Source organism: Terrapene carolina, unplaced genomic scaffold (assembly GCF_002925995.2).
Source record: "Terrapene carolina triunguis isolate 2854851 unplaced genomic scaffold, T_m_triunguis-2.0 Scaffold130, whole genome shotgun sequence".
NCBI lineage: Eukaryota > Metazoa > Chordata > Testudines > Emydidae > Terrapene > Terrapene triunguis.
This window is the reverse complement of record NW_020664481.1, coordinates 7,154,753-7,182,649: the sequence shown is the minus strand read 5'-3', so window position 1 is coordinate 7,182,649 and position 27,897 is coordinate 7,154,753. Positions and strand designations below refer to the sequence as shown.

Sequence of the window (27,897 nt, the reverse complement as noted above, 5' to 3'; positions counted from 1 at the left end):
CCCCCCCCCCCCCCCCCCCGCCTTGCACCGGTGTCCCGATATTTTCTTCATCGCATCTGGTCACCCTAATTTAGGCACAAGCTTGATTCACTATACCAGTGCAGACTGACCAGAGCCAAATTAAAGCAATCAAGGACTCTAGGCACATATCCTATGCTCCCCACCCCAACACACACACACACACACACACACACACACGACAGTTCGCCTTTTGGGGAAGCAGCAAGTTTCAGAGTTAGGACCAATGGGGCAGCGCATACCTCTTGAATGATTGTTTCAGGTCGCGTGCACACTTAGGCAGTCTCTGGCTATCCTTCAGTTCATGTTTTCAAGCTTTTCTTCGCAGCTCTGAGACCTAGAAACATTTTTTGTAATGAATCCCGAAATTCTGATCTCATCAAGTGACTCCCCAAACTCAGGGCCTAGCCTTGGTCTTATAACACCTTAATCTGGCTCCGAAGCTGACAAGGGAGTGAAACCAATAATTAAGTTTATGTGTTTAGGGCTAGATTGTGGTTTTACTGTAGAACGAGTATAAGGAAATAACCCACACCAGTAGCAAATTACTACTTACTAATTATTTGTGGTTTTACTGTATGCCCAAGAAAATGACCTGTTTCAACAGCAAATTACTACCCACCATCCCCTGATCCCAGTTCAGCCACACAGCTGGCATGTGAAGGGCAAAGCCACGACCTCCCCCACTCCCTGCCCCGCTCTCCTCCTTGTGCGGAGTAGCCGGTGCATAGCACCAATTTGCTCCTATATGCCTGGACTCAGGTCTTACTCCTCCTAATGTTTCCACATGGCCACCGTGCAGTCCACATTTATTTTTGCCATTTATACAGTGCATCTATCACAGATCTCTAAAAAAATGAGGGAAGTGACCGAAATCTACCATCACCTCCAGTTTAACGGTTTCCTGGCTCTTAACGTTCAGGAATCTACGCAGCATCTGCTTGAACGCACAAACTCTGTCCCTTCACTTCACAGCACAAACATTGACTTATAATTGTCGCACACACGTGGGCCCTTTAAATATTCTAACACGCATGCAGGCAAATGCCATGGCTGCAATCACCAGGACTTGAAGAGATTTGATGTTACCAGATGACGAAAGAGAAAAAATAAGGATAATTGACTGTCTTTGCATCCTGGTCATTTAGACTTGCTCTGTGAGAAAATATTCAAGCATAACAGATTCACATTCACTGCAATGAATATATTGAGCCTGAATCCAAGAACCATGCAATACCCAGCAGAAGTTAAAGAAGCAAAGATCCCTGCTTTGGCCTCAGGAAACACCTGCTATGATTTATTTACACAAACATACACCATTAATGCATGTCACTAGTCTGCACTGTTCTCCTTGAGACAAGAATGGCTACACCTTCTTAACCAATCTCAGTTTACAAAGCCCACACAAGGAAAACGTGTGTCAGTTGCACTGAAAGCTTGCAGTCATGTCTAACAGAATAGGAAGTGTGACGATTTTCTTCTCAGTTCTGACAAGGGCATCACTAGTTACCATCAGCAAAGCAGAATCAGTCAGAACTGCGGGGAGCATGATAACCAGGCTAGCTCTTTTTTCTTTTTTTGACAAGTGGCCACCGTTTGATATGCCACTGGTTTTTCCCACCTATTTCAAAGGGAAGAAAGAAGAAAGGAAAGATGTAAAATAGTCCTATGACTCCACAGCCCATAGGGACCTGGATTAAGACTAGATTATTTAAATATCATGAGCATTGGCCATCATAGGAGGAACGTTTATTAAAATATATAGATGGCAAGCAAATAGCAGAGTTAGGATAGAAAATTAAATGAATTGTGAAGGGTGATGAGTAACAGCCCCTTTACAAAAGCGAGTGCAGACCAAAATCCCAGCAGATTTTGAAAAGTGAAAGCCAACTGCACTGATGTATTATTTAAAGCATAATTTCAACTTGTCATTTGAAGTTGCATGTTTATTTCCCTCTCCCTCCCCACCACAGACTAGACTGTGGCTGTTTGTAAAAAAAAAAAAAAAAAAAAAAAGCTGTAGCAACAAAGGGTTTCATTGTCCAAGGGGAAATGTTCAAGTAAGTTTCAGTTCAGCCAAAAATAATGCAACAAATGGAAGCAAATCAACAAGACCTTGAGAAGCAAAGTCAGGGCTAATGAACCTATGGGCAATGTCCTATAGCCTTCACTCATATTTGCAAGCCAAATAGGGTCAATTTAACTAATCACCCATGTAGCTCAGATATTACCATCATTTATGATTAATAATAATTAGCATAATATTGCCACTATCTGAGATTAGTGTGGAAATACTTCAGACCTCAAGATCTTAACTATGCAAGGAAATGATGTCAGCAGGTATTCAGTCAATGCTGCCACCTTCCAGCGCCTTGATGGCTTTGCAAATCTCTTCCTTAGCAAGAAGTATATTGAAGTTGTTTTGCATCAGCTGCTGTTTCATATGGGCAAGTGATTTGTCTATGAAGGGAGACTTATGATTGGGAAGGTTGGCAGAATGTGTTCATCATCGATACATGTTGGATCCTTTGTGGCAGAGCAGTTCATTTCGATCTGCTCTATATGATTAACTCCTGATGTGTGTGTGATTAATTTTCCACTTTTCCAGATTGTTAACTGTTTTGCATTCTCATCAAGTAGGATGCATATGGGCTTAAAAATGCTCCACATTGTGTATTCTTAAACAGTGTCCCAACTGGAATCAACCAGTCACTCTCTTTGGTTGCTCATGGGTATAAAGTGATAAGCTACAGTAACCAATAAAGCAACACTCTATTGCAACAAAGAAGCCATACTGATGAAGATGCAATTTACGTGGACTCATCATATCTCCCCAGTGGATCAGACGCAGACCCCAAAGCAATTAATGTGTGTGGAACAAACAGGTGGAAAACAGACACCAGATGGGTTGTTTGCAAACTCTTTGTAGCCAGCGTTCAGTTTCTGATGCTGTGAATTGAATTTCAGCTTCCATGGGAGCAGGATTGGGCCCTAATGCTGTTATGGTGTCTTCCATTTCTGTCATGGAAAATGCTTCTCAGGAGAGCTGTTGTGCCCATTGAGATAGAGTGTAGAGCAGACTACACGCATGTGCACAGTAGCAGTGTCTGTAGCATTTCACAATAATTAGCCCTTATCGAGCAGTTTTTACATCACAGCATTTTACAAAACCAGCTCGATAGTCTTTATCCCCATTTTATAGAAGGCTCAGAGAGGTAAAGTGCCTCATTCAAGGTCGCAGACTGCAGATGCTCAGAAGCACACCTAGGGAAGGAATCCAGTTCACCCCACACCCAATCCTATGCTCTATCCACTGGACCACATTGTTCTCCCCTAAGCCTTTAACATTCAGATACTCTGGCCAAACACTTACAGAGCTGGCCTATGTGGGAACCAGAGGCAAAGCTGTTGCCTAGGGTCAGCAATTGGGAGACAATAGAGTAGATATCTGAATGACAGATTCAGACTAAGTTAGGGGGTCTTTAACCGTCCAGGGTTCCCCTGCATCTCCAACCATCTAGAACGGGGCCTACTGTGCAGCATGTCCTATCTTCTAAGTGGTAGTTGCTGTAGGTCTTAAAGCACGTAGGTGAGGTCTGGAAATATTGCATGACAGCATTAAACTCCACAGAGACACGTAGATTTTTTTTATGTAAATGAAACCTAACTTAAACATCAACCAACAAAAAAAGACTAAAATATCTTAATATAAGCAACCAGCCAGAGTGAATATACAATATATCTTCAGTCTCATAAAACCCAATTACTTCAGATATTTTAAGCAGGATCAACAAATCCTCTCTAATAAAACCCAGGGAAGAGGTTCCATCTTTCATGCAAATGACACTCGTTAATGTGGTAGAAACCATGTAAATTCAGTTGGAAAAATGTTAACAATCCGTCAGCGCCTGCGTCATCATTGAAGTACTGGCTCTTTGTGAGCAGAATGAGCTTGGCAAATGGAGTTACCTATTGCGAAGCTTGACTTATATTTGCAAGACAATGTATCAAATCCTGGGCTCTTTGATGACAGTGAGAGTTATTCCATTAAAATCCCTGGGACTCAGTGACTTCAGATTGCAGAATGTCTTCAGGCTTTTGCCCACTCCTTCATCTAAACCACTGTGCTGCCCCTCCCTCGTGCAAATACAAATTACAATCAGTTTGCTTCCTCCATGGCTGAGACTGTCCAGAGGCCTAGCAAGAGACTAGCAAAACCACAGAGAAACTAAATCAGAGCCCCATCCATCTCTGTTGTAGGGATTTTTCCTGTGATTGTTATTGTAACTCTAACTCTTCTGTATTCAAAACAGAAACTCCACTGGTCCCTGCTGAGGTTTATTCTGACGCATTGTGCTTATGCATAGTCTTCCCCCGAATTGTTCAGCTCATGTGGTTTCCCTGGGATACCATTGAGGCTGACTTGAATTTATTTGCAACATCAATAGCTAAGATAGACACATCGCTTCACTTAGCGACTCTGGGGAGGGCTGAAATTGATTCTGTAAATTAGAAGCCCTGAAAGGTTTATTATGTGACCCCCTTTAATCCCAGGAGCAACACACTGTAATAGCAGTGCCACTTTGGAAGAATTCTGCTGTTACATTGGTAAGCTCCTCACACGAACTCTGTGTTGGGCTTTTCTATTTTTAAAGCAGGGCTAAAGAAATCCCTTCGCTTGGACGTATTTTACATGCATGCACATAATGGAGGGTGCAGTGGGTCGCATTTCTACACCAAGGTAAAAAGCGCATGGGAACCTAACCCTGCATTAATGGGAACGCTTTGGAGTCGTTACCATGAATTACATGCTCCTACCTGGAGGCAGGACTAAAACCTACAAGGGGAGTGTGTAGCTGAGCACTATACTAGCATCAATGTCCTTAGATGCACAGGCATCCGCCCAGGCCCCACCCCTTTTTTTAGGAGTAAGGGAGAAGCACACGAAGGGTTTCAGAGTTTCAGCTGTTCAGTCCAAATACTACTCCCAGTGCATAGCCTGTCTCACAGCCACATTTAACTTACACTGGAATGGAACAACGTTGCAAAAGAACTTGCAAGACCATTGTCTCTAAACCAGCCACATGGGTGACAGCTCATTCACAAGTTGTTTGGCCGACTGCCCTAAGCAGCATAGGAACCAAGCAATGATGCGCTCCGAAGTGCACCCTGAATAACACTGCCAGGACCAGCTGTGACACAGAACATCTATCCCCCATGACAACACTTAAGCATTGGCCTCACATGTGACATGTATGTGCCGAAGGAAGAGAATGCCTCTGCATGAAGGAAAAATCAAGGAGAGTAATTTTCAGGCTCTAGTGGTTGCAACCAAAAGAGACGCGTTACTGTCAGCATTGAGGATTAATCAAACATGGAAGAGGTCAGAATGGAAGAAGGTAATTCACATAGTCACTCTGTCAAGGCAATGGGTAAAGGCACCAATGGATTATGCGATGGATTTGTTTTGCAAGATATTATGTGTTCCTTCCTATGTGCTCAGAATCTGGCCCTAAGGAATCATATCTCCAGATAAACCTGCCCAGCTATCATATATTTTCAAGCGCACTTCATTTCCCCTTTTAATAGCCTGCAGCCACAAAACCTCTTCACTGACAATCCTGAACATTAAGCACTTTTTCCACTGATGCATCAAATGGAAGTTCAAAGCCGATATTCAAAGTGAGAGGCATTAGCAGTCAGTGGAATTCTTGGCTTTCACCTTAAGCCATCCTCCTCTTTATTTTTGTGACATTTGGAGATTGTTGTTATTTTTAAAGAAGAACCTCATTGTCCTACAGCTGTTTCAGGATATGTAGATGACCTGGAAGGAAGATTGTGATCTAATTGAGATAAATCAGCTTCTCGTTATGGAAGCTTGATACCAATGTGACAACCCAAGTCGCTTGAATTGCATTTAAGTGACAAATTCCAGAATCTCTTAGTAGTGTTATGCAGCCTTCAACAGTTCCATTGGTTCTGATTTACAATTTCCTTCCCCACAAAATGGATCTCGTAAGCCAACAGACCACATAAAACCAATTGTATTTTTAAACAAAACCTTCAGAACGGATCTGCAGTTCTTTGCAAATACTGTTTGCCCGAGGACCCTTTTTATTTACAGTTCAAACCATTCCAGTGTCATTTGGATATGGAAAGCTGAGGCATTCAAAATATGGGCGAGAAAAGCCAAGAACCGTGAGCACAGAAGCAAGTTGGCTTGAGCAGAAGCATAATTGAGGGATAGTTGAAAATAAACCATTGTCAAAATGGACCAAGATAGACGGCTAATTGGAGCCTCAAGTTATGATAACTTTATTCTGGCAGAGACTGAGGCTCCTATCAAGTCACAGTAACAAAGTTCAAGTATGACTCAAGAGAAAGATTTCCCTCCCCCTCCCCCCCTTGTTACATGATGAAACATGGAGGTCACAGCAGAGGCAAATATTTAATTTTTCAGAGATGCCAAAGCTATGCCTTCTAAGACAAGGACACAGCTGCCTGACATGTCAGCTGGCAGAAAATAAAATAGGGACTAGGAATGGGAACTGGCCAAAATGAGGGCTAATTTATAGCAGTGAGTTCTGAGACCGGGAGAGAGCCAATTTTCTTTCTTCCCTCTCTGGATGTGGGAAGTCTGATGATTGAAATACAGAGGGGTGTGGAAAACAGTGAGCTGCTAGGAACTGACCTGGACAGACGGCTCTTTCTGTGCTCACATTTCCTCACATCGACTTTCCCTTCAGGAAGCCTTCAGCTTCGAGCTGAAGCACACATCTTGAGGTGTGAGAGCAATGCTGGCTGTGAAGCTCTTGATTTTCTGCTGGTGAGGACGTTTTAGCACAGAGATTCTCTACCAATACACCAGGAAGGATGGTACAGTGGTTAGCACACAGGGCTGCGGGAGACCTGGGTTCAGTTCCTGCTCCACTAGAAATATCTGGTGCAACTCTGGATAAGTCTCTTATAGCCTCTCTGTACCTCAGTTTCCCTTCTGTAAGATGGGGATAATAAGTGCTTCCCTACCTGACAAGGGTGTTGTGAGAGTAAATGCATTAAAGATTGTGAGATGCTCAGATACTACGGAGATGGGGGCCATATAAATACCTAAGATAGATAGGCCCTCTTGAATTCCAAGAGCACCACTTGTGAAATGGTCATTAGCACCTCTGTGTTTAGGGACTTCCTGGAATATGATGCTAGAAACTTCCAATAATCCAAACAATCCTTCACTTTTTGTTTCTTAGCAAACCAATTGTTAGATCTCAGATATAGGGTTTAATCTACCACATTCTGGCGCACCTAATTTCCAGTGGAAATTAAAAATAAATTATTCTCCCTCTTATAGTGGAGACATTTATTGTTAGTATATGTCAATCAGAAGAGCACATTCTGTTAGATCAACATTTGACTGTCAAGAATCTTGATAATTTGACTAAATGAATTTTACAAAATTTCCAGTTCTCACTCATTGCTTATAATTATCTTTTTTTTAAACTAATGGTGATTATTTTTAGCTCCTAATAATTAAAAGACCCCTAGCAAATTGCAGTATTGCATGCTCTGACAATCAGAGTATGACAAGCTTCAGAAAAAGGAAAATTACACAGGAATCACAAAGGAAAATTCATTTGAGAGTGTAGTCATTGTCTCATAGTTGTTATTGGGGCATTTATTGCACTGGATGAGTACACCACATATTGTGATAGGCATGAGTAGGACCCATGGATCTTGAAAGGTGTGTTGTGGGGGGTATTGATCATCAAAGGAACTCACACAGAAAAATGATAAAAAGACAAAACACCATATCGCTGATGGGTGAACACTTTTCAGGAAGTGATCTCTCCACATCTGACCTCTCAGTCCTCATTCTCAAAGGCACAACACCTTCAAACAACAAGTCTGGGAGCTTAAATTCATCACTCTGCTAGCATGGGTGGCGCATCGCATAGGCGGTGGAAAGCTGTGCCTCCCCAAACAGCCTGGCATGGCCCTACCCACGCTCCTCCCCGAAGCCCTGCTTGCCCTTCCCCCTTGGCCCCAGCCCAGGAGGCTGCTCCTCTTCAGGAAAGCAGTGTGCTGGGGCTGGGGCTAGGTTGGCCCAGACTTGGGGGGGCTGGGGTCGCCCAGTGCTGGGGGAGGGAGGGGGAGGGCTGGAGGTGCTGGGGCTACCCGCCCTGTGCTTGGGGGGCCTGGGGCCATGCACTGCCTGCCTGCCCTGTGCTGGGGGGGGGGGCATGCGCCACCTGCTTGTCCTATGCTCGGGGGCTGTGGGAAGGCTCCAGTGAGGGAAGGGTGGCCGGGCCAGCTGGGGGCTAGCCTACCCCAGCTGGCGGTTCATCCGCCGCCCAGGTCTGTTAGATACTAAAAATCATGGACTTAATAAAGACATTGGGTTTATGGGTTTTTACAACAATCTATAACTCACTATCCCCCCCCTTTTGTGCTCTGACTGTGTAGGTGTTAATTGGCCACTTCACCTTGTATGGTCTCTTACAATATGTGCTTACTCTTGTGCTAAACAATCTGTTCCACCTTGTATTTACTTGTGATACTGAGTACCTTTCCCAGACCTGAAGAAGAACTCAGTGTAGCTCGAATGCTTGTCCCTTCCACCAACAGAAGTTGGTCCAGCAAAAGATATTACCTCACCCACCGTGTCTCTTAAATGGCAATATGGACCTTCTGGAACTTTTAGGGTGTTTCTCCATTACTTCCTTCAGCAATTCCCATAAGGATTATTTTTGGACTTTTTAGTATTGAGCAGTACGTTTTAGCACAACTTTGTCAGGTTTTATTCCATAAATATTGAAACTGTGTCCAGATCAAAAACACTGCTCTGAAAGGGTGGACCAATATGAGGGTTTCACAATCTTATAGGATAAGAGCTATAAACAGGGAAGCCCTAGAGAGTCAACCTCTAAGAAATGTCTAAGAAATACTAGCAGGCACTTGCCTAGCTGAGTGAATTAGGGCGCAGGCATTTGTCTTTGGGGGCTTACAGACTTGTGTTCCAATCCTTATAGGTTACCAGTAGAAATGGAACCAAGTCACAAAATTTACCTCGGGACTCAAAAAACTTTCAAGGGTGATTGGATTTAGAGTTTTGTTCTGGACCCATCTCTAGTTGCAACTTACATGAATTTGGTTGTCTCATTCCTGGTGTATACTTGTCTGGAACACCCAGACATTTTGATGCAAGTTGACGTAATTGTCAGTCTCTGACCAAGACTGCCCCAGGACTACACAAGGGATTGCTGGAGGTCAGGCTCAATGTCCATGGTCATTAGGTAACTGTGCATGTGGAAGTTATGTTTGGATCATCCTGTTCCTATCAGTCCATGAATAGTAGCAGAGAGCTATTAACAAATCAACAAACATAGTTGATTACAATGCTATTAACATACTATGCTATTAAATTGCTATTAATTACAATGCTATTAAAAACAATGCAAGTAACAAACAATGTAACACATTTACCCAAAATATAGAAACAAAGTATTTCACAGTCTGGTACTGTGCTTATCTGGCAACCAGTGATGCTGTGTAGAAACCCACAGGTAGGAAACATTCAGAGCTGGGATTATGTGGGAAACCATTTAAAATAGCAGAACATGGGTGTACTTAATCCAGCTTTGGCACAAAAAGATGAACTCGGTGATCTCTTGACATTCCTTCCAGCCCTGCATCTCTATGAGTCTATCCTCCCTTTTGGACCAGGCACATAATTCTGCCACTATTTTGTTGTGTGAGCTAAGAAAAAACACCCAACAGCTTTGTGCCTCAGTTTCCCTGCATGTAAACCAGTGGCATTAATACTTTCCCATCTTTCTAAAGCACTTAGAGATATAGCTGCAAAATATTATTGTTAATACAATCTGATAGGTATTAAGATACTATAACTAAAAAACCCACATCAGTAGTGTCCATATTTTGCATCCTACAGAAGACTCTTTGGAGAGCTTGAATTTCTCTAGAGGGATCTCATGTAGTCCAGAAGAGGTACCCTAACTGTTTTGCTCTGGGAATGATATCCATAGACCAAAAAGGTTCAGGAGCAACTTAATTCCACCCAAGCAAAACCTTTTCAACAGAGTGTTAAATATCATCTGGAGACATTTAAAATAAAGGTTATAATGATGTGAAAAATTGTTCACATGCACAGCTATCTGATGTTACAGTCTGCTATGAATTACAGATGTAACCTTTGAAGTTAGCACACGGCACAGCACTGACCATAGGGGATATATGATAGCATCAGGCTACATATCTGAAAGAGGCAGGAAGGGGAAATCAGCACTAGTTTTGTTTCTGATTTTTCTTATTTTATCAGTAGGAATTAGTCAAAGAACCTTCGCATAATTATGCAGCAAACTGCAGAAAATGTTAAAGAGTAAACTAAGGGCCTGTTTCTCTTATCGCTTACAATGTAAATCAGGAGTGATTAATCCCCTTGAAGTCAGTGGAATTACACTAGTGTAAAACTGATTTAAGTGAGAAGAGAATCAGGCCTCAGATGTCTACACCTCAAGAAAAGGAAACCAAGCAAAAAATATGAGTGTTTCCTTTCCCTAGCTAGACACATCCTCAAAGCTGTAGGCAGGGCAGCCCAAGCTTTTTTGCTGCCCCAAGCATGGCAGGCAGGCTGCCTTCGGCGGCTTGCCTGCGGGAGGTCCCCGGTCCCGCGGATTCGGCGGCATGCCTGCGTGACTTCTATGAAACCCACAGTCACAGCTCCATGGACAGAGTTCAAACAAACTTCAGAGAAGCCTGATTTTATTGAGGTGATTGTGTGGGGCTGATGAATTATTTTTATCAGAAATTTGATTTAATTTTTATAAATTTCCATCCGTTTTATTTCTCGTAAGCATATGAAGTCCCAACCCAGTTGGTGTTAAATGTGTTGATGTTTATGTGGAAGTTAAGAACTCACTTGGCAATAGGGAGTTAAAAGGAAATCAGGTATCAAAAAAGTCAATTTCATGTATACCCAAAGAACAGGGAGTAAAGGGTTGACTAAACAAATCACTCCATTGTCCTTTGAACTGCAGTAAGGCCCAGTAAGGTTGGGGCACCATGTGTTAGGCTCTGTACAAACAGGAAGAAAAGGGGTCAGATTTTCAAAGATATTTAGGTGCCTAAAAATACAAATTGGCACCTGCTGGGATTTTGAAAAGCTCCTAAACAGGTTAAGTGCCTAATTCCCATTGAAAGCATAGGCCATAAACGCAACTTTGAGACTGATGTTATATGGCAGCAAACACTCTGTATTGGCTTTGGAACATTATTCAGGAGGCTGTATTTTTAGGAATTCGGTGAGTCAGAACAAATATGACAGTCAGGTGTTTGTATGCATCCAGTAATCAGACGCTCACCACTGTATTTAAGATGTTGCCATTCTTCAGCGAGCAGACTCATTGTGGTTGATATGTGTCTTCCTGATGAGAATTACTCTGCTAGTCGGTATATTTTCCTTCACCATTGAGGAATAATGGTACAAATGCTGCTGATGCATCTGAGAGTTAGTCTGAACTGTGCATGCGTTCATCAGTATCATGGATTGGGGCTGATCCTACCTCTGTCAGAGTCAATGAGAACTTTGCAGTTGGCATCATGCCCCTAAAGAAGATGTCTGCTTGGAGAAATATTTAAATCACTTATAGCCAAATGTTCAAAGGGTTCTTTCCTTGTGTGTCAGCACCAACATGCACACCCAAAGCACGATTTGGATGCATAGACTCCAACATGCATGCCCACGAGCTAGCCAGATACACCCAGATTTGCATCTCTGACAATGGCACATTTCCAATTGTCTTCAATGAGAGTTGGATCAGGCATTATGAGCAACATCATTCTTTCTCCTGAAAATGAGGTGGCGCTGGGCCACCACATTGCTCAGTTTTGGGGCTGAGCTCACAGAATTTGATTAAAAAGAAATTCAATTAGAATAAAACCTCAGAATACTTGGGGCTAGGAGGAAGGAGATGGGCTTTTAGCAGCATTCATTGCTTTGAGGAGGATGTGCTTGTAAATAATTTTGGACAGAAATTAAAACCTTCTGCCTCTGGGGGAGGCATTGATTCTGTCTATATTTTTTTTTTATCATCAGAGCCTGGGTATAAATCGAGAAAGGAAAAAAATAGTCTTTCAAGGTAACTGCCTTCCGCCAAGATCTGATTTTCGTGTTTTGTCACTATAAATTCTTAAAAGAGAAAGTCAGTAAGTTTCCTGATAGTCTCTCAGGGTTTCTGAAGAGTGTACAATAGCAATGAGGTGTAAGCAAAGAAACAGGGCTTTAAAGAGCTCTATAAGGATATTGTATGATTCCTGTGTCATTGCTGTGTGTGCAGCCAATTTACGGGCGGGGCAAAAGTTTCTAGCTGAAAGTTAGTAAACTCTGGAACACAGGGGAGCGGGTAAAGCATTTCCCTTTATTGAGTGCAGTAGTTATGCATCAGGTAAGAAAGAAGTGTATCCAGCAATTAGAGAAACAGAAATGGGGGTCAGGACCCCTGGGTTCTTCTCTTAGTTCTGCTGTTGGCTTGCTGTGTGAATTTGGGCAAGTCGTTTTACCTTTCTATGTCACAAGTTTATCCCTACCTCAGAGGTGCGTTGTGAAGCTTATCGAAGTAGATCCAGATGCTCAGTGAGTGTTAATCTACACAGCATCATGTATTCCAATGGAACTGTGTTAGTTTGGACCAGATGAGAATCTGACCTTTAATATTTACGGAGCACTTTGCGGTTTTGGGGTGGATTTCAAAAGGTGAGGCATTTTTAAGGCCCAACAGTGTATAATGTACCAACAAGGCAAGATACCTTTTTTTAGAAGATACACGAGTTTTGCTTAGAAAATGTTCAGAACAAGAGTGATTAGCAGATAGTCTTAATGAGTTGTATCTAGGAGTTTCCTCAAGAAATTGACCATAGAGGAACTCCATTACTATTGTTAGCATTAGCCAAAAAAGACCTTCTCATCGTATGGATAGCTAGAGATGGAACACAGCTGGTTATTTTGTTAAAGTACATTAGGCTCTGGAGCAAATTGCTATGCATTACATACAAATTTTTGGTCTAGCTAAAGAAAAGTGGGTAACAACATTCTTTCTCTCTTCTCCAAAACTAGACTTACATCTTTCTTAGATTTATGAACCAAAAAGGTAAATACTTGTAATTGCAGTGTGTCTGTTATCCAAATGTTTGTGTAGTACTTATTTTTTGCATTACTGCTGGTATAAATAATTCATAAAACTAAGTGGTGTGTATCTATCTATCCATTCCTTCATGACATTTATAATGCACTCATCATCCAAGTGGATAGTCACCATGTCTGAATTAGATTGAGATATAGCTGGTGGAAATAACAGCATACGAAACCATTCTTCTAATAAGTTATTATCCGTTTGTTTGACTTTCAAATGATGGATTTTGATTTATTGTTTTAGACCATTCAGATGTGATGGAGACCTGGCCATTTTGGGAAATGAAGTTAGAATGATCTCTATTAAAATGCTAATTTTGACTCTGGCAAAAATCCCTATAATTTTTTTGTCTTAACAAAACTGTTTTAATGGTTTCAGTCACTTGTAGAAAATAGTTTAAATTGTAAATGTTTTGAAATTTTAAAACTGTTGCATTCATTACTTTTTTTTAAGGCTCATGGCTTGTGGTGCTTCACAGACGACTAAGATGGAAACAATTCCCTGTGGATATCATAAACTACTCAGACACTGCTCTTGTAGCTTATGATGTCCACAGAACCCCCTAGTTAAATGATTTCCTTGCAATCAGTGTAGCTCATTTTCCACTCTAGAAATTTGAGCTTTCTGGACAAAGGTTTCAAAAGATCCAAGGGTGATAGACACTTAACAACTACACATTTCTCTTGCAATACTGCCAATGAGGTAGGGTTAAATATAAATGCTAACTACCTACACCTAGACCTATAACACTTTCAATTCCTACAAATGTACAGTCGCCAGAATCTAGGGCTACGTCTACACTACGGGGGGCGGATTGATTTCAGATACGCAAATTCAGCTACGGGAATAGCGTAGCTGAATTCGACGTATCTGATCCGACTTACCCCACTGTGAGGACGGCGGCAAATCGACTGCTGCGGCTCCCCCATTGACGGCGCTTACTCCTACCTGGGCTGGTGGAGTACGAGCGTTGATTCGGGGATCGATTATCGCGTCCCGACGAGACGCGATATATCGATCCCCGAGAGATCGATTTCTACCCGCCGATCCGGGCGGGTAGTGAAGACAAGCCCTAGGAGTATAAAGACTCCCATTAGCCCCAATGGGCTTTGAATCAGGCCATAATAATCATGGTGGGAAATACATCATAAGCTTTCCAATTCAAATGTATAGGAGACAGAGGCTTGTTAGTCTGATATACACTCATCAGGTTTCAGCTCAAAGTTTAATGCCATTGTACAGTCTCTCTCCTAACTCTCTCTTGCTCTCTCTCACTGTGCTGTGCAGATTAGCCAGAGTTTTCAGACACTGGAGTGGCAATATAAAGTGGTTGCGACCTTATCACATTGAGCCTTGGCATGGATTAAAAGTGCATCCTCAAGATGCAGATGCCTCTAATTTTCTTGAAGCCGTTGCTTGTTAAACTCACTTCCTGGCTGAGTTTGTAGATACTACAGTGAGACTGCACAAATGTTTGTTTGATGTTAACAGTGCCTTCCACTTGAGGCAATCACTGGTTAATTTGATCTTCCATTTAATTTTATCAAAACCCCAGGAACCAAATAATTTCTATTAAAAACAATACAACTTCCACTTTTTACTCCGATCAACTTTAATTCTTAGAGCACAAGGGTTATTGGATAATTTGATCACCAGCTAACAAAAAACTATCATTAAATCTACAAGGAAAGGCCAATATTCTGAATGCAATAGAAGAAAACTGAGCCCAAGAATTGTCCATGATAAGAAAAGAATACAGTGTACAATAAGAAACTGCTATTCAGAAAACATTGATAAGGACTACCATATACTATGAAAGCTGAGAAGTATCCTGCTGGGTCATGTGGATAACAAGATCAATGGTTTATTTCAATCAACACATTGCATTGATATAGGGGCAAGGCACCATAACTGGAGAAAGATTGATTTAGCCACTTGCATCTAATTTTCTGCCACTTGAGTGAACTTATTTCACCATTGTTTAAGATTCCCCTCTGTGCAATAAGTCCTGCATTCCAAAAGCTAAATGTGTAGCCTACGTGGATGGAAAAGATCTCCCTTGCATGCTGTTTAGCCGATATCATGTGAAATAAAATATGATCTCCTGATTGAAGTCCTAAGTGGGTTTGCCATTTGTATCTCCTGCAGGTCAACACGTTCATCTCCTTTGTGTTTCCAATGGTCGTCATTTCTGTCCTGAATAGTATCATCGCCAACCAGCTCATCATCATGTTCAAGCAAGCGGCACAAGAAAACCAGGTCTGCATTATTGGAGGACAGCAGGCGATGCTCAGCATGTCCATGGAGCCCAGCCGTGTGCAAGCTCTGAAGCACGGAGTGAGAGTCCTGCGTATGTACCTGTGATGTTAAGCATTGAATGAGTTAGCAACATGTTCTGGGACATACCTGGTAGAATTACAGATAGCAGCATTAGATCTGGTTGTAGTTTTTCTCCAAATCTTTTTTTTTTTTTCTTCAGTGAAAAATGGCCTCTTTTGAAGCCCAAAACTTCCACAAGACAGTTTTTGGTTTACAAAATTTTCCATTTTTTCCTCAACCCCCCAAATTTTCAATTTTTTGTTTTGCTTTTCTCCTTTCTTTTTCCCTTTCCCCCTTTCCCCCCATGTTTGCCAATGAATGCAGTAAAATGAATGCTATCTAGGGTTTTGAGAGTTTTTCATTCTTTTTCTTTTTTTCATTTTCCTTTGCCACACTCTAACTTTTCCAAATCCTCAACCTGGGAAAAGTTGAAGAGTGGCAAACAGAAAAATGAAACTGTGACTGTGCTACTCAGAAGCTATTCAAAAGTTAGAGAAGTTTGGAAAAGTTGGAGTAACATAAGTAAAAGCAACCTCCTGGATATCACTTATTTTATTGTGCTCAGGGGGAAAACCTCAAAATTATTATTATTGTAATCAACAATTATAATACTTATATTATAATTATAATTATAATTCTTATAATAAAAAAATATTCTGTTTCAAACTCTAAAGTAGAAACAACTGCCAAATTTCCTGCAGAATTGTTTTTTTCCATTTTTAACCGACCATGTTATTTGTCTTGTGTCTCATCACTAGTGAATGGATGACAAATTTAAGGCATGATAATTTGTGGGAGCACTTAAACAGATCTTTAAGTCCATCCTTATTTAGAAAAACACTTAAGTATGTGCTTAAAATGAAGCATGTGCTAAAGTGCCATCCCAAATAGGTGAGCTTTCCTGAATCAGGGCCCAAATACTGAAGCCATTTTAATTATAACTTGTGGTTTTACCAACAGATCAAGAGCTAAGCAGCAAGATGCTAAGGATAACCTGTACAATCAAAGATTTGGATCTGTACTTTGGCTACCCTATGCACACAACAGTGAATACAAAACATGTGCACAATTATCTCAATTGCATGTGCAATTAATGCTGTTTGTGTATGCAGTCACAGTAATTATGCATGCAAATGCAATTCAATTTTTGCATGGAGAGTCTTCTCAAAATCCATCCCTTTTTATTTCCTAGTCCAATTTATTTTCCTTACCATATAGTAAAATTAATAATTGCTGTGAAAGTATTCTTCACTTTATTGGAGCTGTGCAGAAGAATCAGTTTTTCACTTAAAATGGATGTGTGTGTGAAAAGAGACTTTGGCAGATATTGTATGTAGTGTTGTTGCACCTGTGTCGGTCCCAGGATGCTGTAGCGACAAGATGGGTGAAGTGATATCTTTTAATTCTCACCATCAGAAGTTGGTCCAATAAAAGATATCGCCTCACCCACCTTGTCTTTGACAGATATTCACAGCTTTGATCCAGGGTTCAGCTTTGCTTTGCCATTTCACCATTTCTGTTGGTGAAAATGGCAGAAGCCTAAACTTTGGACGAAATCATGAATTTTCATCCCTTCAAACTTCTGAGGAAATATTTTTTCCCCCTGCAAAGATTGACATTTTCACAGCACATTTGAAACAATAATGTTAAAATGTCACAACCAGCTCCACTGATTTCACCAAGAACACACATGGCCTATTTTTTCTCTGGTTTCTACTTTTATGACTTGAGGTTTCAAAATGAGACCGTTTAAGTCCCTGAGGACAGTTTGGTTTTTTAATGACATGGGAGGGATTGGACAGCGTTATAATTTCTCTCTGAGGGACAGGGTTACTTTCTTTTTCATTTACTGCTCACTGGCAGTGGTGAATGGCTGCTGAGGTTTTGCTCTGGAGGTCGTTAATGGGTTCTGTGGCTGGACAGAGTTCCAGCATTCACGCAATGTCAGCGAGGAGAAGGAGGAACTGCATTGTGGAGCATCAGAAATGGCTTCATCTGCACTTTTACGCTAAAACCACTCAGGGTTCAGGTGTGCCATATAAGTACAGTCCTGCACTGAAGGTTTTGCTGAATCGTGCTATCCCAGAGGGCACGCAACTTAGTGCATCTTCCAGAACTGCCCAGGACACATGTGGAATGTACCTTTTCAGTGCAATGGACCACACCTCCTACCCATCCTCTTCTGCTCCCTTTGGAGCGGAGAGCAGCCCTAGCCCCACACACTCCATGTGCTCAGGCAAGCATGAAGCTTGCATTTGTGGCTGCACAGAGGCTGCATTTTGCATCTTTCCCCCAGCCCACATTGTGCACCGATACACAGGAAGGCCACTGTCTGGCCCTGAACCACTACACGAATAAACTGTGGGCTTCAATAAACGACAGCCAAACCAAACTTCTTTATAATTTAAATATGGTTCAGGTAGACATCCAGGCCCAGCTTTTGCAAACATGCCCAGGCAAATTTTCATGTGCAATGATGGATTTCACGTTTGCACACCTAGTTATTGTAGTTGCACAGACAATTGTCATAATTAGTAGTGCATATGTTGTCTAACCAACCATTTGCATGTGCGTTCAGGATAATTACCTGGAGAAATTAGGCTATTGCGGTGGTGCCTATTGAAGTGACGCTGAGAATTTCTGGTTGCCCATTGTTGTGTTGTTGTGGTTAACACAATTTATCTTCTTGCTTTCTGTACACAGAGTCCATAAATCTATTCAGCATATATGTTCACATGTACACATTCTTGGTGGTAGAGTTTATAAATGAAGCCAAGAGCAAAACTGCTGACAGCATTTTAATGGAAAACGGTTTAGTCAATAACACTTGAGGCAATACAGAGATTGCTTTGTTCCCTTTATTTCAGACACAGGTCAAATCAAAGATCTCGAACCTGGAAATAGAGCTGAATTATGACAGACTTGATGCCTTAACTTAAGGGGACAAGGGAAAAGCAAAGGAATCTGGAGGATAAACTGGGAGGTGATAAAACAGAATCAGTTCAAAAATGGCACAGAAGACATTCTAATAAAAGACACTTTCTTCTGTCTTATATGGTGACAGCCATGGTATAAAGTACAGTGTGACCGTTTTCTGGCAGTTTTCCGTACAGCCACTCTCATCGTTACATTGGTTGAAGCTGAAATACTTTGGCTGCTATGATGTCTGTTAGGCCTTGTCTACCAAGGAGTGAAATCTTAGCCCTGTTGACGGCAAAACTCCTATTGACGTCCATGGCACCAGGATGTCACCCTATGATTTTTCAGGTCCATTATTCCCAACGGGTGCAGTTCTGATGGAGACTGTGATAGACGAAATAGATGGTCTGAACACCGCCATGTCTAGCACTTAGTAAGAGAAAAGATGGTCCTGTGCCCAGGAGGCATTGTTCAGTTCCCAGCTTCCTTGCAGTCTTCTTGTCTGACCATGGTTAAGTCGTGTAATCTCTCTACGCCTTCCTTAACCATCTCGAAAATGGGGATAATAATACCTCACAAGGCTAGTATGAAGAGAAACGTGTTAATGCTTGGGAGGCCCTTCGATATTACAAGGATGGAAGCCATATCAGCACCTCAATGCATTAATATTTTATTCTATTTTTAATACTTCTGCCTATTTCTATTTAGCAAGTGTTCTATTTTTCTCCCTCAGCCCCAACACCTTTGTCCTGACACTGAGTTGTATCTTTTAGATGAAGGACGATGGATTTCTTCATGAATAGTAATGCAAAAAACTAAATTTATACCTCTCATTCCCCAAGAGTGACTCCCTTATAAAAGAATGTATTCACAAATAGGGGTCTCCAATATGCTGGGCACTTTAAGACCTGGTTCTTTTCTCCAAGTAAAGAAGCTTTTGTTAATTATTATAGTATTCTTATTCTCCAGGCAAATTTTCACCTTGAAGATTTAGTGCCAATGCTCAGAAAAGCTGTTGCACGTTAGGACTTCAGTACAGATTACGTTGGTTTAGACTCCCCAAGTCAGGACCAGAGTGTGTCTGTGAAGCAAAGCGCTGAGTAGGGAGCAGTACGCAGCTGCATTGCTTCAGCGGCAACACCAGGGGGCAGTGTGCCCAAGACCTCCCAGAGTTCACATACATACCTGCTCCACCACCCCATAGGAGTGTGCAGCAGCCATTCCTCATTGGTGCAGTAACAGGACTGGAGGGCTACCAGGGAGCTGTCCGGGCACTCAGGGGAACACAGAGGATGCACCTGAGTGTGGCTCCTATCCAAGTAGTTCAGGGGGTGAGGCAAGGCCTTAGATAGCCTTGCCAGTTTGCACATTCACCTTAGGGCCTTAATCTAGACCACCCAGAACAGAACAGACGCCACTAGCAATTTTGGCTTTGATTTGAAACCTCTGCATTGTACCGAGAAGGACCCTTTAAGGTTCTTTTAATTAACAAGCTTAACTGAACGTCAAATTGCTTTTATTTGATTTTGGGGTTTACTTGATTACCTGATTTCCATCTCCCAGACCTAGTATTTCTTTTACAAACCACACTTTCAAGCAGTCTGAAATGTAACAAAAATAAACAAGTATCCATGTGATTTATTTTAGGCTCTGTCATAAATGAAGATGCGCACCCAGCCTACAATAGCTTATGGAAGGTAGAGAGTGCAAATTAAAAAAATACCTCTCCACACCATTTTCCTTCCTTAAAACATCCGCAGCTAATGCGCTTCCCATTTAGTGTTTCCAGCTCCCCAACCTGACATTAGGTCGCCTGCCTGTAGTGGCTTTAGCCTCAAGACCAGAGCACTGAAGCTTTTAACCATCAGTAACACCTATATTACTTGTTCAGTAGGAGATCTTGAATGAGACCTGTAGCTGCTTTGGCTCCATATCCTGTAATTACCCAAGCTTGTCAAGGGACACAAGCCCATATGCTAGGTGTCCCTAAATCTCTGACTGCCAGAAGCTGGGACTGGATGACAGGGGATGGATCATTCGATAATTGCCCTGTTCTGTTCACTCCCTCTGATGCATGTGGCACTGTTTGAAGACCGGATACTAGGCTAGATGGACCATTGGTCTGACCTAGTGTGACCATTCTTACGTTCTAATTTCATTGCTTTAAGATTCCTAACCGCTCTCAGAAAGTATGTTTTCATTCAACCATCAGAATATCATAGGCTAGACTTGGCAGCTCTGAATTCACTCAGCACAATCATTAGAGCAGTATGTTACCAAAAGAGGCTAATGGCACTCCGAATCAGTAGCTCATGAATTAACACATCATTCACACTCTTTGCTAGCTTTTGCATCCTTTCTTGGCTACATTTACTTTTAGTTTAATGAGGAAGTTCAGAGCCAAAGAATGTCTGAGTTGGGCCGTTATGTAGACCAGATTGGCAATTCATTAAATGTGTGGGTTCCTACCCAGCTGTCATTGTGGGCGTGAGAATCAAAATTCAAAGAGCTCAAAGAGCTGGCTTCTTTCCAGTATCTTATGAGGACAGTTCTGGGTAATTTCCTCTGCATGTCAGCAGGATCACGCTAAATCTCCTTGAATAGAATGCAGACTTTTGCCTCCCCCTCTCCACATTTTCCTTCCAGTTCTCTGATTATTAATTATGATTAATGTTAATTATTAAATAGTGCTGATCTTAACCTCTTTACTACTGAATGATGTCCCAAGAAGTGTGAAACTTCTGTGCAGCTGTGTTTCCTGGCGTTCTGCTCATTTGACTTTGTTCTGTAGTAACCTTTTGCCTAAACAAATCCACTATCTGCCAACAGTGAAGTGGTTTATGAATCCAGGGCTTACTGTCTTCTAAGACTTGAGTCTTTTATGCATATATGTAAAAACTTGCCATCTGTTGTCTGCTGATTATTTGCTCTTCTCATACAGAAACCATGAAAAGAGACAAAGTAGGTGGGGTAATATCTTTATTGGACCAACTTCTGTTGGTGAAAGGTACAAGATTTCAAGCTACACAGAGCTCTTCTTTGGGGCTTGGGAAGGAAATCAGAGTGTCTGAGCTAAACACAAGTTGGGACAGATTGTTAAGCATAAGGGGTAACACAAATTGTAGAGGCCACTTGAAATGGAGTGGGCAATAAAGGTTAGACAGCGACACAAAAGGAGTTTGAAGTGGGTCATTGGGGTTAGCAGGCAGGTGTGTGTTACAAATTGTTAGAATGAGCCATGAAACCAGTGTCACTGTTGAGTCCATGAGTTTTGGTGTCTAGCAGCATTATGAGTTTAAGTTCGCAGGATTGTCTTTTGAAGGTATTGTGCAGGTTTTCTTTGAGGGCAAGCATTTCAAGAAAAATTAACATTAATTGTTTCCAAATATATTTAGCCAATTTAGTCAGGCAACAAGCCAAATAATTCTCACATTTCACCATTCGGTGCCTGCTTTTTGAATTCATTCATGAGTATTTTAAATATTTTCAGTATTTGAAAAGTACTTACATACTGACTGATGCACCCAGGTAATATATGCTTTAAAACAAGAACAACTGGTATTTTAATACCTGATATTTAAAACATGCCAGTGAACACAGATAAAATCTTGCCCTGCATTGGATACTAGACATGCAGGTTGGGAGCAGCCAGATTAGGGGGTGGGTGGGAAATGCAGCAAATGCTCCTGTCCCTTTAAAACAAACCAGGGCCACCGGGTCAGACTTCCTAACGTTATCAACGCCACAATAACCAGGTAGCGAGTAGACATGTGACACAATAAAAAATGATCAGATCTCAGTTCCAAGTCTCCGAGTGGATGCTTACAAACGAGAAAATATTTTCAAACATGGGGTGAAGTGCCCCTTGAGAGAGTCTATTTGAGCGTTTAGGGCTTGATCCTTCACCCAGTGAAGTCAGTGGTAAACCAGCATGATCAGGTAATTACTCACCAGCATGCCACAAAAGGGCGAACATACAGCCTGGTGTCCAGGTTGTGGAATTCACAGGCATAGCGGGCTGGGCAGGGTAACCTTAGTATCCAGCATGTTAAGGGGCAGCATACAGTTATGTTGCCCCAGGAGCAGGGCAGAACCCAGACGGCGACCCTGAGGTCACAATCTGGTCCCTGTTCAGAGCCCAAGTAAAGAGCTGCTGGGGTATAGACACCATGTTGTCTTCCCAAAGTTCATTGACCCTGCTTCAAGAGGCAGGAAGGCTTCCTAGGGATGCAGTCTCCATCCCCTTGCTGATTTGTATGTAAATGGAGCGTCTTCTGTTTTGGTTCCACTCTGCTTCATTTACACTGGAGACAGGTAGTTAGCTGCCTTCCCTCCTGTTTCTCCCTGTGTTTGGTCACCAGTGTTAAAGCATGATGTCAATGAAAAGCCATAATTCCTCATAGAATGTTAATACAGACATTTCACAATGATATAAACCACCAGTGTGTCACAGGCTTTCATAAAAGACCTTACCCGATACACTTTGTAATATTATATACAAGTAGTTGATTCAATTGCTTATCGTTAGGTTCAGTCCCCTATCTATAAAGATAGGGCTGTTCTCCCACCCTGCTAATTCAATGACTTTGTTTACCTTTTATATAAATGTACCTTAATTGTCTCTGCCTGACGACCAGGCTGGTCAGACAAGCAAATACACACTCCTTTGTCTAAGGCAAACGGTGCTTATGCATTGCTTGCCAAACACATTTTAAGGATATAATTCTAGCACCTATCCACAATTCTTTGTGCACACCTTGTACATACCTCACATGAGAATATTAATGATCAGTGAGTTATTAGTATTCCAGTGATATATTACATGCCACCTTTTGGGTATATATCATGACAACAGAGTGTTAGGTGTACTAAGTACGTTAGGCCTGACAAAAGTTGCTGACACAGAGTAGTGAACCACCAATGGGCCTCTGTGTCACAATGAGTGCTGGTTATTAATTATTATTAACTGTTATTATTATTTATTTTATAAGCTGCATATGTATAGGGACCATTTCCCCACTGAAATGCAGCAACCTCTGGGGTGATGGGCCACAGCCACACAGATAATGGATACATGGCCTGATGCCAAGCCCACTGAAGTCGGAAGGAGTCTTTCTATTGACTTCATCACGGTTTAGATCAGGCCCATAGTGCACAACAGTGAAGAGACGAGACCCTGAGTTTAAGGATGCTGGAGAGAACAGGTGGTCCTTTTGAGTGACGTAATCCCACACGGCAACTCGGAGCCCAATCCCAGCAAAAGTTTACCCATCCGAGTGAAATCAGTGGCACTCCTTGGTTGAAGAGGGTTGGGCCCGTGGATTCTGTGGTCTTCTCTAAAAGACTCCAAAACAATTATTTCAATTTATCTACTTTGGAAGGATGAAGGGCTGAGCTGACCCTGCTGGAATTGAAATCAGCAGCTCCAGAGTACTTAGAGATTTCAAACCTGGTGTTTACGGCAGTGAGCCCTCCTTTATAGCAGCTTCAGAGGGTTGTCTCTTGTAAAATGCCATGTGTCTTCAAATCCAACTGACTTCAAAGGGAGCTGAGGGCCCATGACACCTGCTGCTAGTCTCAGCTCCTCCTGGAGTCATACCCATATAGACATTAATTTGTGTAAATATTACATGAAGCATGTAATGTACTGCACCAAGTTAGCATGACCTGTTCTCCAAGAATTACTGCGGTATTCAGTGACCTACTAGCCGCTGCTGGCACTAGCACTTTTGACTGTCTTTTATCTCAAATAACATGGTAACATTTGTTCTTCGTCATGCGAGATCTTCTCTTGTCATGGTGTGAGGACCACCATCTTGGCTGACACACTGGGGACCTCCAGAACTGAAAGCATACTGGCTCTGTAGCTGGGGGCTGTAACAACTCATATCCCATGTGGATCGGCACAGCAGGGGACCTGTAACACACACTTTCCATAGGCATCAGCTAAACAAGAATATAAAACGGGTACACATAAAAGCTGCCTCTCCAGAAATCAGCATTAAAGCAAATCCCTAATGTAAGCCCCATTACATAGTCTGAGATGGCATTGCATACCAGAGTACACATTCCTTAAGAGGTGCTGGAGATGGATGACTACGGACGGGCTGACCCTCCAAAAGCTGAGATGTTTAGTTCAGATAAGGCTGGGGAAAATGGCTGTGTAGCCAAAGTGCTTCTGCCTTTGCTCAACTGTCCACCGGCCACATTCATTTCAGCGTCGCTCAAAAACTTCGGGAGAAAATCCTCAGGGTTTGCCACCATCCGCTGAACAGAATCAGTCAAGAAAACTAGCACCAAGCTCTTGCAAAGGTATTAGCAGCGATGGAGAGTGATAAACAAAATTCTAGGGGCAGGATCTCTAGTCCATTAAGGCCTCTCTATACCACTCTGGTGGCACAAAGGGCCAGTCAACGGGCAGAAACAAGCCCCAGGGAATCCCCCTGACACAAGCAGGTTGTAGAGTCGTGTCCTCCTATGCAGAAAGTGTGGGGGCAAACTGAGCTGAGACTGGCAGGGTGAGTTATGGAGGAGCTGCAGCCAAAACACGCTCCTCTCCAACAACTCGCTGCTTCCCAGGGCCCATAGTGAACCTCAGGGGCAGAGCATCAGTTAGAACAGCCCTGAGGCTGTTTTAACTAGTGCTGGGAGCCACATAAGCTCCCAAATGGCCCCAGAATACAGGGAGCACAAAGGTGGTTTAAAGTGCCTCCTTACTCCTGTAATTCCTGCACTCAGGACACGGACTGAGAATGGAGGCCATTGCATGTCGGTCAGTACCCTTCTAGAGACCACACATTTTTCCATGTTTATACTAACACAATGTGAGTACTCATAGAAGTTAGACATGGAAAAAACCATCTCCCAGCCACTGCAGGATAAACCCAGGCTAAGATAAAATGCTGTGTGTAATCTAATACAATTATCTCCCTAAGTTATCTTCATATCTAGTTTAACATGTTATTGAGAAAATCAAGACTGGCATCTTTTAAATCTTCTTTTGCAAAATAAAAAAAAAATCCATCAAAATTCATAGCTTCCTCTGCAGGGCTTCCTGCACAATAAACAAACTGTTCTTTCTTTCTTTCTTTCTTTCGTTTATCTTGTACTTTCTTCCTCTAAACATTTGTTTTGTCTTTGCCCTGCCTAGTAGGATACGTGAGTTAGTACTGTATATGTTTGCCTTTTTATTGTTGGGCATCCCTACTACAAAGTTAAAATTCTAATGAAGAATAGAATGTATAACTGTGTCTTAAAACAGTTTAGATTTCACAACGCAGACCAAAGGTTTGCTACATTTGGTATGCATTCATCCACTGAATATTTATCAGACAATACTCTCCTAGACCTTCAGTCTTACTGTCAAATGCAGATTTATATGGGTGCTTCATGTGTTCATCTCATAGTTTGCTTAAAAGGTTTAATAAACTTTTAGACTGTGGTTTTTAAAACTGCCTAAGGGATTTGGGTACAATTAATTTTAATAGGAAATGGCCATCTAAATCCCCCTGAGGTCGCTTTCAAAATTGCAGATTTAATTTTAAAAAATAAGCCAAAGTATTAGAGGCAAAATATGGCTAAAAGCTAATATTGCAGCAGCAGCAGCATTGAACTCTTGTAATTCATTTTAAACAGATCGAAAAATAAAGCTGTAATTCGTTTAAATAAGAATAGAAAAGCCCGGATGCAATAATTTAAGGACTGAACTGATTTTCAATAATAAGTTAGATGTAGAAATGGGGTAGAAAGAAAATAAAAAGCCAAAGACAGGCGTTATCTGTTCCTAGGGGATTGTGTCTGTGTTCTCCCCAGTCTGGTTCACCATGGTTCTGCTTACAGATGTTGAATCCTATTTTTTTCATATATGGAAATAGCAGCATTTTATGGGCCCGATCCTGCCCCTATTAAACTCAATTTAAAAGCAGCCCTTGAGTTCACTGGGAACAAGACCGATGTTTTTTTCGATGTGATAAATGGGCATTCATCGTGTCGGTGTGACTCGTTAAGAGCACTTTTGCTTCAGGGGCAGAGATGGGGCTACTATAAGGTGGGTGCATAACTGGCTGGATAACCGTACTCAGAGAGTTGTTATTAATGGTTCCCAATCCTGCTGGAAAGGCATAACGAGTGGGGTTCCACAGGGGTCTGTTTTGGGACCGGCTCTGTTCAATATCTTCATTAACGACTTAGATATTGGTATAGAAAGTACGATTATTAAGTTTGCGGATGATACCAAACTGGGAGGGATTGCAACTGCTTTGGAGGACAGGGTCATAATTCAAAATGATCTGGACAAATTGGAGAAATGGTCTGAGTTAAACAGGATGAAGTTTAACAAAGACAAATGCAAAGTGCTCCACTTAGGAAGAAAAAATCAGTTTCACACATACAGAATGGGAAGAGACTGTCTAGGAAGGAGTACGGCAGAAAGGGATCTAGGGGTTATAGTGGACCACAAGCTAAATATGAGTCAACAGTGTGATGCTGTTGCAAAAAAAGCAAACGTGATTCTGGGATGTATTAACAGGTGTGTTGTGAGCAAGACACGAGAAGTCATTCTTCCGCTCTACTCTGCTCTGGTTAGGCCTCAGCTGGAGTATTGTGTCCAGTTCTGGGCACTGCATTTCAAGAAAGATGTGGAGAAATTGGAAAGGGTCCAGAGAAGAGCAACAAGAATGATTAAAGGTCTTGAGAACATGACCTATGAAGGAAGGCTGAAAGAATTGGGTTTGTTTAGTTTGGAAAAGAGAAGACTGAGAGGGGACATGATAGCAGTTTTCAGGTATCTAAAAGGGTGTCATAAGGAGGAGGGAGAAAACTTGTTCACCTTAGCCTCTGAGGATAGAACAAGAAGCAATGGGCTTAAACTGCAGCAAGGGAGGTCTAGGTTGGACATTAGGAAAAAGTTCCTAACTGTCAGGGTGGTTAAACACTGGAATAAATTGCCTAGGGAGGTTGTGGAATCTCCATCTCTGGAGATATTTAAGAGTAGGTTAGATAAATGTCTATCAGGGATGGTCTAGACAGTATTTGGTCCTGCCATGCGGGCAGGGGACTGGACTCGATGACCTCTCGAGGTCCCTTCCAGTCCTAGAATCTATGAATCTATGAATCTATGAATAATGGGCCCAGTCTCTTTTAATAAGGAAATAGCAATTTGGGGAATAAAGAACAAACCATCTTTAAAAACACAAAAATGACAGAGAGAGAAAAATCCATTTCCAGGCCCATGAACACCATTCCTGCGGGTCACCCACAGACTGATTCAATGGTGGGTCCGATCCAAAGCCCACAGAAGTTGGTGGAAGGATGCTCAATAACTTTAATGGGCTTTAGATCTACACCATGGTGCAGAAAGTAATGTTTCCTGCTGAGTCAGTCCCCAGGGCACTGTCACCCCGTGTGCTCTGCTCTAGCACGTGTTACTCTGCTGTGAGAT

The 27,897-nt window shown here is 42.0% G+C and overlaps 1 protein-coding gene across 1 annotated transcript in view; it reads left to right on the top strand.

Annotated features, from left to right (window-relative positions):
- Nucleotides 1-27,897, top strand: part of NTSR1 (neurotensin receptor 1) — a 110,761-nt gene that overhangs the window by 64,754 nt on the left and 18,110 nt on the right. Inside the window, exon 2 of the mRNA XM_024199012.3 lies at nt 15,369-15,570. Coding sequence (XP_024054780.1) covers nt 15,369-15,570 — 202 coding nt within the window. The remainder of the gene's footprint in view (nt 1-15,368; nt 15,571-27,897) is intronic.